Source organism: Equus przewalskii, chromosome 10 (assembly GCF_037783145.1).
Source record: "Equus przewalskii isolate Varuska chromosome 10, EquPr2, whole genome shotgun sequence".
NCBI lineage: Eukaryota > Metazoa > Chordata > Mammalia > Perissodactyla > Equidae > Equus > Equus przewalskii.
The window spans coordinates 32,260,075-32,272,301 of record NC_091840.1 but is presented as its reverse complement, the minus strand read 5'-3'; the positions used below and the strand labels follow the sequence as shown (position 1 = coordinate 32,272,301).

At 38.9% G+C, this 12,227-nt stretch overlaps 1 protein-coding gene across 4 annotated transcripts; it reads left to right on the top strand.

The window, feature by feature from the left end:
• Positions 1-5,080: 5,080 nt before the first annotated feature.
• SRSF1 (serine and arginine rich splicing factor 1) lies at positions 5,081-9,218 on the top strand. Of its 4 annotated transcripts, none has more exons than XR_543670.2 (5): positions 5,081-5,776; positions 6,188-6,372; positions 6,730-6,902; positions 7,103-7,782; positions 8,700-9,218. XR_543670.2 is itself a non-coding variant. In XM_008512839.2 (4 exons), exons 1-4 carry the CDS (start codon positions 5,583-5,585, stop codon positions 7,295-7,297), a joined length of 747 nt encoding a protein of 248 aa, XP_008511061.1. In that variant the 5' UTR covers positions 5,081-5,582; the 3' UTR covers positions 7,298-9,218. The 4 variants fall into 4 exon arrangements, 2 of the variants coding, with proteins under 2 accessions (XP_008511061.1, XP_070418353.1); XR_011523393.1 differs by having other exon boundaries at positions 5,421-5,776; positions 7,664-7,782; XM_008512839.2 differs by having other exon boundaries at positions 7,103-9,218.
• The last annotated feature ends 3,009 nt before the right edge of the window (positions 9,219-12,227 follow it).

Genomic DNA, 12,227 nt, shown 5'->3' with positions numbered 1-12,227 from the left:
GACTTGGAAGCAACCTAAGTGCCCACTGACGGATGAATAGATAAAGACATGGTATACATATATAATGGTATACTACTCAGCCATAAAAAAAGATGAAATCTTGTCATTTGTGATAACATGGATGGACCTTGAGGGTGTTATGCTAAGTGGAATAAGTCAGATGGAGAACATATTGGTGGTTACCAGGTGGGAGAAAGAAGCTGAAAGGGGGGCAAAACAGGTAAAGGGGCACATTTGTATGGTGACAGATAGAAACTAGACTTTTTGTGGTGAACACAATGTAGTGTACACACAAGTCAAATTATAATGATGTACACCTGAAATGTACATAACGTTATAAACTGTTATCTCAATGAAAAAAACTGTTATGAACTCTTTGTATGCAACATTACTTCAGTGCAAGAATGGTTACAGAAACCTGCACTCTTGCACTGAGCAATTTTGAGTCAACTAGACTACAAAAAAAAAGCAACCAATTGGAGGAGAGCAACACCTCATCTTCTAGGCTGGGCAGACTGGCAGGGGAGTTTGTTTCCACCAGCTCTTCATACCTTATCACTAAACTGTAGTAATGCTGATGAAGCATGTGTAAACCATACATCACTTGAAAAAGGGTATCACTTATGTTTACAATATTAACAATTTAATACATTACCCATGACAAAACACCTAAAAGAGAGAGAGAACATGACAAGTCTGAATTTTTAAATTAGATTTAAGCAAAAATTATAAAAGCAGGTTATTTTCCTCTTGGTCAGAGGTTGGCAAACTTTTTCTGTAAAAAGCCAAATAGTAAATATTTCAGGCTTGTGGGCCATGTAGTCTATGTTGCAACTTCTCAACTCTGCAAGCAAATTTAGAAAAGTAATTCTGAGAGATTTCAGCTAATCTAGGATACCTTTTAAGACAATAAAGAGAAATAAACAATAAAGAGAAAAAAGTCACACTCTCAAAAGTTCAAATAAAAAAATTTTTATTGGAATTATTTCTAAAATACTTGGCAGCATTATTAACATATAGTACCATTATTACTACTAACAATAATAGCTAACACTTATGTAAGACTCACCTTATAAGATTAAATTGCCAAAAAGGTAACATTTTTAGCAAATAAAGCATATCTGCCATATTTTAATATAATTCCTTAAAGAGCCATTTACTCCAGTTAGAAAATTTACATTATGAGTTTTAATTTTTAAGAGAAAGAATTAAGCAGGAAGAGGGAGCGAGGGAGTAATAATAGGAAGAGGAAGGCAGGGTGAAAATCTCTCTCTTTGTGATAGATCATTTTAAGAGCTGTTTTCTGGCAAAATCATATCCTATTGTTATCAATCATGGGACAATAAAGATGGGAAGAATTAGCCAAAAACAAAACACGAAGAATCCAAGAATGAATGAGGCCAGTCCTAAAATAAGATTACTAAGATTATATTATTAGATGACATGTTTGGGCTTGAAAAGTGGCCATCTTTTATTATTCAGTGAAATGAAGAACAATCCTTGTACCCATTGTGTCTATCCACTGACAGCAACATGACGAAGTTTCCATAGAAACAACATTCTGCTCATCTAATGTCTCTTTTTTCAAAGAGTAGTCAGTAAACAGTCAATAATATTCGTCTTAACAGAGGATTTACCGGTAATAAAAGGAGTTACAGCAGAAATCTGTCCTCAACATAGTTTACTAGCGAAGATGAGACAAATATAAATGAAATTAAAAGATATATACTATTGCCTCCTTTTATACCACTTCCACGAAAACACGTGGAGCAAGGGAACAGAGAATTACGCAAGTGAACTGTTCCTGGAGGTAACTCCTGTACACAGTGGAATCGAGTATTCCTAATCTTTGTGTCTCTTTACCTAGTAAAAATAACAGTTATGCCCCGGGAAGACAGCAGGGATGGACACATGAATACTGAAAACAGAATTTCCAGGTTAGGGAAGCCATATTTCAGTGCGAATTACTCTAGAACAGTCCCCACTCCCAATAATGCCCTTAGAGAAATGGTACTAGAGAGTGATTTGGTTGATTGTGGAGATATTTTTCCCCAGTCATTTTTAAAAACAGTTTTGAGCTATAATTTATGTCCTACACAATTTACTCGCTTTAAGTGTACAATTCAATGATTTTTAGTATATTTATAGAGCTGTGTAACTATCACCACAGGTACAGAGTTTTAAATGTTCGGCAAATCACTGAAAAACTGGGTCTTGTGATTTCAAGCCTCACAGTGCTTAACTCTGAATTTTCCTTTTCTTTTTTTCCTCCCAAGTTATCATTTGTAGGGTAAAGTATTTTTAGAGCTGACACTGGTATATACTTACTGGCTTGAATCGAAAGCATTTAAAGTTTCTTTTTGAGGAAGTAACTTTTCATAACTAGCAATAGAGTTGAAAATAAGGCAGCTTCTGAAAATTAAACTGGTAAAATCCATACTCAATAAATTAGCTAGTTGTGGGAGCAATCCATAAAACTGCCTGTGAATTGAATGTGTAGCTGAGGAGTTTAGGAACACTCTAAACCCCTAATTAAAATGAGGATGTAATCTCGGGAGGCAAAATTGGAAATGGTTGTAATGGGGTCAGCAGAAATCTAATCAATTGTCTAGTACACTGTTTAGAGAAAGTATGCCTGAAGATTAGCCTACAGAAAGAGAATTACCAAACTTTACCAAGCACGGTCCAGGGAACAGAGGCACAAAACCCAGGAGGTATGAATTCTCCTGTCTTTGAAGAGGTATACTCTGCTGTGGGCCAGGGATCATTTATCAGGTTCCACCATAACCTGAATGAAATATCTCCCAAAATGATTCACCTCATTTTGTTTTGATCCCTCACTTACTAAGCAACTGCCTAATTTGCTTGCCAGACCTGCCAAAACAGTTAGTTATCTTGGCACATACAATTTGAGCATCCTGGTTATCAAAAATGAATCTGCCTTAGCCCCCAACAAATGAACAAATGGCTTGGTTTATTTGCTTTCCTGTTTTTTACTATTGTGAACTAAAATATGTTAATCAACTCTGGGAGACTAATAATATTAAGATCACACTCTTAACTGTCATCCTGGGAGACCTTGATAAATAGCCATCCAGACCTTTCCTGTTATATCCTGACCTCATCATGAATCCCAGAACCTATAATTTGGTTACATTCAAATACAATAAAAGAGTCCAATAGGAAAACAAGAATGCCCTATTTACTCTATATTAAATTCTACTTTGAATTTCTGAACTGAACAAAATCAGAAATGATTGCATTAAATTGAACAGACAAGAATAAATCAAGGTAAATTCATGGTTTTCTTATTTTTCTGGAATGAAAATGCCTAGAAATTAAAAGAACCTATGTTTAAATCACTTATCATTGACTTAACATTAATCAACAGAAGACAAGCCTGAATAATTCTAAGTTGATGGGTAAAAAGTTAGAACAGAAAGAAGATGTGTTCAGTAAATAACTATTGAATGAAAGAATCAATACATTATGTGCCTGCAGTTTTTTAACAACTCCCATCTCTTCTGCAACTAACCAAATAGGACAGTGCTAGAAACTAAATCAATTTGTTGAAATAGCATCCTTTTGGGTCAGCTTCTCATTTTTAAAATTATCAGGTTCTTCCCTTTTTTATTGAAAGCTCAGTTTCAAAAAATATTACTGAAGGATGGTCGAAAGGAAAAACAATCTGTCCTTCCCTCTAAAATTTTCAGAGATTCTTTTCCTTTTTGGGATCTATAGACTCCTTTAAGAATCTGATTAAAATTTCAAATACTCTTTGCAGAAAAAAGCACATGCACATATAAACATAATTTTGGAAACTATTACAGAGAGTTCAAGGACTACTAAAGATCCTCTATGGAGCTGCTGAGGACCAAACTGAATTTGTATTTTGCGATCACTGAAAGACATTTGTAAAATACATTCAATTAACTTTTAGAACTAAGAAAACATGCCCTTCACCTAAACAATCTTTTTTTTTTAATTTCAAAGGCACTTTGGATTTTCAATATACTTATGTTCCCCTCTTTACTGCGACTTCTGGGATGACCAGAGTCAAACTTGCAGTTTGTCTCTAGGAACTCACCAGGCTAATACTGCAGGCGTTTTCTGTTCTAACCTTACCCATGACTTCATCTTAATCCTCCCCCCTCATTTTCCCATTCCTCCTGATTTCTTCATCCAGTTATAACGTTTTATGGTATCTCTGTAAACTGCTTCACAGCCTTGGGGAGAGGGATTGTTGTAATAAACATATAACACGAAGAAAATCACCTTTAAACTCAGAGTGCAGATTTGTTTTAGCATACTTATGATTGCAGGGTTTTTTAAAAAAAAATTGAATTCATTTCTAATATTTAAAAATCCCAGCATTTCACATAAAAATTCACATTTCAGATGTCTCTGGAAAAAATGTAAAAAGTTCTTATCTCCCTGGGCCAGCATGCAAGCGGGATCAGTCCTGAGCAGCGACTGCGGTCTCTAATGGTCACAGTTCTCACACATTCGTTTTGATCATTTATATTACCTGAGAGCCTCGGTAATGAGTTTTAAAAAAGGAACAAACTTCAGGATTCTGCAAACACACACGCGCGCGCACTTTCATCTCGTTCTTTGAAAGGGGTTGGAGACATAACACACACCATCCACTCTGCAAACCTTCACTGGACCTCTCCTCTGCGCTACGCCTAGTGACAGGCGATTAAGGAGAGAAGCAGAGGCCTGGGTCCTACTTGGCAGGTACCACCAGTGACTAGTCGATCAGGGCACGAACCACTGCCACTAGTACAGTGAGTGTTGAATTGAGCTATACAGAGTTAAGTTCTGAATCGAAGGTGGAACCGTACGAGCGCAGAATATTTACTAAGGAATCTAAGCGGGGTTCCCCTAAATTAGAGACGTGTCTAAGCAGTCCACGGCCTTCCGCAGAAGAGGAGGGAAGACAGAGGCACGCCTTGGCTGTCGGCTGAATCACCAGGAACACAGCTCCCGGACTAAGGGCACTCTACGAGGATGCCCCCGTTTCCGGAGCAACCGGCCGGTCCCTCCCCCTTTGACCCCGCCCCCGGGAGTGTTTCCCGCCAAAGGCCGTTAACACCGCAGAGCATGGTGGGACAAAGCTCTAGGCTAGGTTTCACCAACTCCTTTCAAGGCGCCGAGTTGCTTTAAAAGAGGCTCATTCCTGGGGAAACTGGCTCTCCTTTAAGACTCTACAGGGATTAGTAACCCCTTTAACGAGGCCTCTATTTAATTTTTACCAAACGGCGGGTCACTCCATTGGCTAACGACTCCCCAAATCGGGAACGCGGGGAACTTTTTTCCCCTTCGCGCGGAGGGTGACGTCGCGCGTGCGCGAACGTAGTTTTCGCAGCACCCGTTACGCTCTTGCGCGTGCGTACTGAGATCGAATAGCCGCTTCCTCCCGCTTCTCTTCCTCCCTCCCCCCATATCCGTGCGCCGAGCTGATAAAGGCGCCATTTTGGAGGGGACGCGGGAGACGTGGTGTCGCTGCGGGCTCGCTCTGCGGTGCGCTAGGCTTGGTGGGAAGGCCTGTTCTCGAGTCCGCGCTTTTCGTCGCCGCCATGTCGGGAGGTGGTGTGATTCGTGGCCCGGCAGGGAACAACGATTGTCGCATCTACGTGGGTAACTTACCTCCAGACATCCGAACCAAGGACATTGAGGACGTGTTCTACAAATACGGTGCTATTCGCGACATCGATCTCAAGAATCGCCGCGGAGGACCGCCCTTTGCCTTCGTTGAGTTCGAAGACCCGCGGTGAGGCGGCCTGGGGCTTGTGGCCTTGAGGAGATAGGTTGGAGGAGTTGGGGAAGGCTCCAAGGCCTTAAACAGAGATGGGGAGGTGGGCTCTTAGGTGGGGGCAAGACAATGTCGCCCATGCAGGAGTCGAGTAAGGAGCCGAATCGGTGTGGCTTCTCTGGTGGCTGGGCCCGTGGACGTCCCCAGAGCCGACTGGCAGGCTCGGAGCGGGAAACTGAGGCGCGGAGGGCTGGTGTCGTGGTCGGGCGCCTGGCGTGCTTCTGGGTGGGGGAGGGGCCATTCCTATTATGCGGCGCATGTGGGCTCTTCCCCACTGGGTGCGCATGTGCGGGGCCTCTGCTTCCCGGCCGATCTGGCTGCCCCTCCCGGCCCTTGTTCTCATCCCTTTTGCTTTCTGTGATCACGCAGAGACGCGGAAGACGCGGTGTACGGTCGCGACGGCTATGATTACGATGGATACCGTTTGCGGGTGGAGTTTCCTCGAAGCGGCCGTGGTACCGGCCGAGGCGGCGGCGGGGGTGGAGGTGGCGGGGCTCCCCGAGGCCGCTATGGCCCGCCATCCAGGCGTTCTGAAAACAGAGTGGTTGTCTCTGGTGAGTTTCTTGTTCGTGTGGGTTGATGAGAAGGGACAAGAGCCACTTTAAAATTTTACTTGCATGCCCAATTTGACAAATGCAAGTTTTTATGCTGGGTCTTAAGTTACTTTAGTTTCTTAGGGGAATTTAGTAAACAAAGATTACTCTAAGTAATGGAGATGGACCAAATTAGGTTGTGGTACCCAGAATATGAAGATTCTTACTTTGTAAATAACTTTGGACTCTGGATTCCAGAATCTTACAGCTCTTTATCTAGGATCTTAAGTATAATCATAAATTTTAAAGTAGTCTTTGTTCTAATGTAAACTTTAATGTGAAACATAGGGTAATTGGTGTTGAAAAACACTTTTTTAGGACTGCCTCCAAGTGGAAGCTGGCAGGACTTGAAGGATCACATGCGTGAAGCAGGTGATGTATGTTATGCTGATGTTTACCGAGATGGCACTGGTGTCGTGGAGTTTGTACGGAAAGAAGATATGACCTATGCAGTTCGAAAACTGGATAACACTAAGTTTAGATCTCATGAGGTAGGTTATACACTTATTCTTTTGTTTGGCCAGAATTGGATACAGTGGTCTTAACAGTGGAATTTGAAGGTAAGATTCAGGCAAGGGTGTCCGAGTAAAAGTGCCACATTTCTGGCTGTAGTTACATTGTATTCATTCAGCATGCCTGAAGACAGGTGAAAGCTTAGATCTTTCAATCGAAAGTTCTGTCTATTCAATAGGGAGAAACTGCCTACATCCGGGTTAAAGTTGATGGGCCCAGAAGTCCAAGTTATGGAAGATCTCGATCTCGAAGCCGTAGTCGTAGCAGAAGCCGTAGCAGAAGCAACAGCAGGAGTCGCAGTTACTCCCCAAGGAGAAGCAGAGGATCACCACGCTATTCTCCCCGTCATAGCAGATCTCGCTCTCGTACATAAGATGATTGGTGACACTTTTTGTAGAACCCATGTTGTATACAGTTTTCCTTTACTCAGTACAATCTTTTCATTTTTTAATTCAAACTGTTTTGTTCAGAATGGGCTAAAGTGTTGAATTGCATTCTTGTGTAATATCCCCTTGCTCCTAACATCTACATTCCCCTCATGTCTGATAAATTGTATTTTAAGTGATGTCATAGACAGGATTGTTTAATTTAGTTAACTCTCCATGCTCTTCAGACTGTGATATTGTGTAAATGTCTATTCTGCTCTGGTTTGTGTGAACTGGGATGTTGGGGGTGTTTGTGGTTATCTTACCTGGGGAAGTTCTTATGTTTATCTTGCTTTTCATGTGTCTTTCTGTAGACATATCTGAAGAGATGGATTAAGAATGCTTTGGATTAAGGATTGTGGAGCACATTTCAATCATTTTAGGATTGTCAAAAGGAGGATTGAGGAGGATCAGATCAATAATGGAGGCAATGGTATGACTCCAAGTGCTATTGTCACAGATGAAATTGGCAGTATTGACCTTATACTACAAGGCAGGGGTTAAAAATGATTATATACATCTACCTTAAAACACTTGCAAACATCTTATGCAGTTATCTTTAGCTACAATTGCTTTGTTCTTTAAACCTTGGCAATTGTGGCAGAATTACATTGCCCATTTTGTAACAATTTATTTTGCTCCCTTCCCCCCTTTTTTGTTTTAATAGGGACTAATGTGGGAAGAACTGGCTAATTTGTCACAGTGCTTAGTTACAACTGTTAATGTGTGACCTGCTGTTGGTGTACATGTGGGTACAGGGTGTCTTTAATTCCAACCAGATAGAGTATAATATCAATACTGCTAAGTCTGCATGTCCTCTGTGTGACTGATATAGCGTTGCTATTTCATTTTTTTAAGACAAAATGAAAGCAAAATATAGAATTCCAACGTATTGGTGTAGATAATCTAGTTGGGAATACTTTTAAGTCTCACCTTTCCCTTTAAACTAATATTCATAATTGACTGGTATGTTTAAAACACTTTAATTTACAAATTGCAGGTGGGAACATTAGATTTAGTTTAGACTTAGGTGGGTAGCAATACCAGTAAACTTTTCAACTACATAACTTTTTGCAACCACAAAACCTGTAATACGCTGTACAGTAACAAGTGTTGGCATTATCAGTTGAACTGTAAATATAAAATGCTTCTTCCAATTAGTCTCTATGATGATTAAGTTTCTAAAATTTATCTGAACACCATTCAGAAACTTGTTTTGGGGAATTTGATAGTTATTGATGTACATCTGTTAAACTGATGACAGACATAACTCATCATTCCCCAGAAACCTTTTTTGATTACAGTATCTAACATTTTGCCTCCTCTTTTTTGGTTTTGCTGGTTATAAAGGTTTGGATTGGAGAGGGCTCACTGGATCCCAATCCTTGGAGCTGGATCATTGGATTCAAATCATAATGTGGATAGGATAGGGAGGATGAATTACAAGGATTCATGGAGCGGGATCAGATTACCAGGAACATAGGAGTGGATTCCTGCCCCAACCAAACCGCATTCGTGTGGATTTTTTTTTTTTTATTCAACTTAATTGGCTATTCCAAAGATTTTTTTTTTTCCTATTTTTGACGATTGGAGCCCTTAAGATGCACGATGGAGTTGTGTTTTGCATTTTTTGGTAAAAGGAGCAAAGCGAGGACCTGGAGATAAACGCTGGAGCAATCTCCTTGGAAGGATTCAGCACGAGTAGATGGTAAACATTTAAAGGGGAAAGGGGGGGTTTGTTTAAAATAGTAAATCAGTAAGTCACTTCTAAATTTAAAGAAAACAAAATTGGAGTTGAAGAATAAGTAGGTTTCCAATTGGCTATTGCCGTTTTTCTTTGAAAAAAAATAAACATTTTTTAAAAAACTATGCATGGTTGTCCTTTTTCCTCTTCATGTAAGATTTTAATGGGTGACTAGTCTATCACTTAATACTTTAAATTGGTAAGATTCTGACTCTTGTGTTTATGTGTTAGTAAATTAAAGGTTCTTGAAAGGTAATCTGTAATAAATGATATTAGCCACCTCTTACTGTTAATTGTTGTAAGTCTTCAGGGGAAGATAAGAAAGGGTGAGAATAAGGCAATTGTTTATGTAATATGGTAAATGAGGGGATGATTTAGTCTCTGAACGATAAACTTCCCATACTTGGATAAAAAGTGATAAAAAATTTATAGATGCTGCTTAATTTTTGGTGATCAGCCACCCAGCGTAAGTTTTTGTGCAAAATCAGGTGGTGACTGTTAGATTGATGTTAACTTGGAGAGATAGCCTTTGAGATTCTCAATGAAACTTGTATCTCAAAAATTGGTAAGTATTAAATGTTATATTCAGCGCAGATTAGTACTCAAGACAAATTACTTTTGCTTTTTGAAATGGATAGTACACTAGAAGATTAATTGCTTATTTGAATGCATTATTGCTAATAAAAAGCTGGGCATTCTTGAGAATTTTGCGTTGTAAACCCTTCTCAGCTATAAGGTTTTTCTGTATCCAAAACAACAAAGCAGTGACGATACCTAGTTTACTCGCTCTTGTATCTTTTTACTTTATAGCCCCTTGGTGCTAAATTTTCAACTTGCTTGAGTTGGGGATTTTTCTTCTGATTTCCTCATGGTTGGTCAAAACCATCAAACCACTCTTTCTGCACCCAAAACAAACAACTAAATCTTAACATTTCCCTTGGGTGCTGATCATAGTTGGAAGCTGAATTTAAGACAGCTGTTCAGGTGACATAATTTCAAACTTAGGAAAAACTAGAAATAATCGGCAGTGAAGGAAACAGACTTCAAGAGAGGTTTGCATAAGGTCACCTACCCAATACATTTAAATGAACCTTGTGGAATGTCAGGAGGAAAAGAAGGGATATCGATTTCAAAACTAGGATTCCACCTTAAGTATTTAAGTAAAGCACTTGGTATAGATTCATTAAGGAAGTGACTAGTGTTTTTTTTTGTTTTTGTTTTTGTTTTTTGCAAGAATTGAAAATATAGTCAAGCGGAAAAATAGAGTAAAACCAGTTCTGTTTCGTGTATAGAATGTTCATCACTACTTTTAAGTAACTTAATTTGTGGAAGGTTGATGTGAGGTAGACTTAGCAAGCCTGGGCTCATTTGTATTCATTGACTATTTTGGTAACAGGACCAAGATGGAAATTTCCTTCACTCAAGGTTGAGTGCATTTAAGCTAAGTTGAAAGATGTACTCTACCAAAAGTTTTAGTAGTTCCCACCGAAATTGAAGTGAAATACAAAATACTCCTTGACTGGTATATAGGCTATGTGAAGATTAGTGAGTGTTTAATTTGTATTTGTGAAAGGTAGAAGGGCACAGGTTTTGCAGTTCAGATGAGACAGCTAAAAGCTGTGAGAGGAGATACAGACTTAGGAAATGGACTTTAAACCTCTATCTGTATTGGCAGCTATTAGAAGAAAGTCACACTCTTGGAACTAAAAAAGCTGGTTTGAATTTTTCCTCTTCTCCCTATGTTACCTTAGAATATTGTAGGGAGCTTATAATTATTTTTTAATCAAGGAAAAACTTAAGTCTCTCTAAGAAGCAATTATTTTCCATAACATCAGAGTGAATAACCCACCTTGCTGTTCAGTCCACATCATTCTGGAAAGAAAAGGTAAGAAACCCATTTTCTGATTCCTAATTGTTTGGGATCTGAATTTTATTTTTATAACGTAAGTTTAATTTTTTTCTTCAATTCTGTGGAATATGAAGATTGCCTTCATTTAAAATGTCTTTTTCCTAAGTTTCATACTTGAATAAATTTCAAGTGTTCGTTTATTAACTCATGCTTCAGTTCAATATGATTGTAGAATTTCAGCCTTCTCAGTGTTGTCTCTGGAAAGTAAATCTTGCTCATTAGGGCTTGTGTTTTTTGTCTTTTTTTAAAAAAGTTTCTGTGAAGATGAATTTCTTATATGTGCCTTTGTATATGAAGTTGTAATGAAATTACAAATGAAATAAGTTCTATGTATGTATTTACCATAAATAGTATTAAAAGGAGAGAAACTCTTAATTAGACTGAAGTTCTGTTGTAACATGACCATCCTTTGGTTTAATCTATTTCTATTACGATGCGAAGAATGCAAAGGCAGAAAACAAGTTTATAATCTCTTATCCAAAAAACTCCAAAAACAGACTTTTTTTTGTTGTAGAACTAATGGAATGTAAAACCTGACCAGAACTGATGTCTTTATTTTGCACTGTGACTAAACTGTCTTCCTGCGGAAATGTTGATGTGTTTACTTACGCAGTAGCCACAGCTTTGCTGAGGGAGTTAAGTGATACAGGGTCTATGTGCCATTCATATCTTTATATATAAAGTGCAAAAGCTCTGAATTTCAAATCCATCTGCCCCCAAGGGTTGGTATAAGGGATTGTAGAGCTGTAGTAGAATGTACAGGGCAAAAGCTTTCTCGTTTTTGGGGGTATGAGTGAAAACAGACCTGTTGCTGTGGATCCTTTGTTAATTGAGATGTAAGTTACCCATCTTTCTAGTCTGAAGCAGCCAAAAGAAGAGAAAGCTAGGACCCACATTTTTTAATAGTCTCTTGCTGTGGTGGACTCACAAAACATACTCTAGTGAAGGAAATATTCTGCCATCCTACTGTATATGGTGGAACACTCTATTCTTTGGGGATAATTTTTCTCAGTACTTTGTTTACAGGAACACTGACCAATCTGATCATATAGGAAAAGCTGGGATTTGCATGAAGTAAAGAAATTATAAGAAATCGCCTGTTGATTCTATCTATTGTGACTGTTGAGTGTATGGTAATCCTGGCAAAAACTTTTGCTTTAAATATAGGCCCAAGAAGTTTTAGTATACTTAAACCAGCTCTTATTTCTGTGGTTGAGCGCTTTGG

Coding starts and splice junctions, on each gene's coding strand:
- SRSF1 (XM_008512839.2), top strand. CDS start 5,583: ATGTCGGGAGGTGGTGTGATTCGTGGCCCGGCAGGGAACAACGATTGT. Junction 5,777..6,187: donor GTTGAGTTCGAAGACCCGCG/GTGAGGCGGCCT, acceptor GTGATCACGCAG/AGACGCGGAAGACGCGGTGT. Junction 6,373..6,729: donor AAACAGAGTGGTTGTCTCTG/GTGAGTTTCTTG, acceptor ACACTTTTTTAG/GACTGCCTCCAAGTGGAAGC.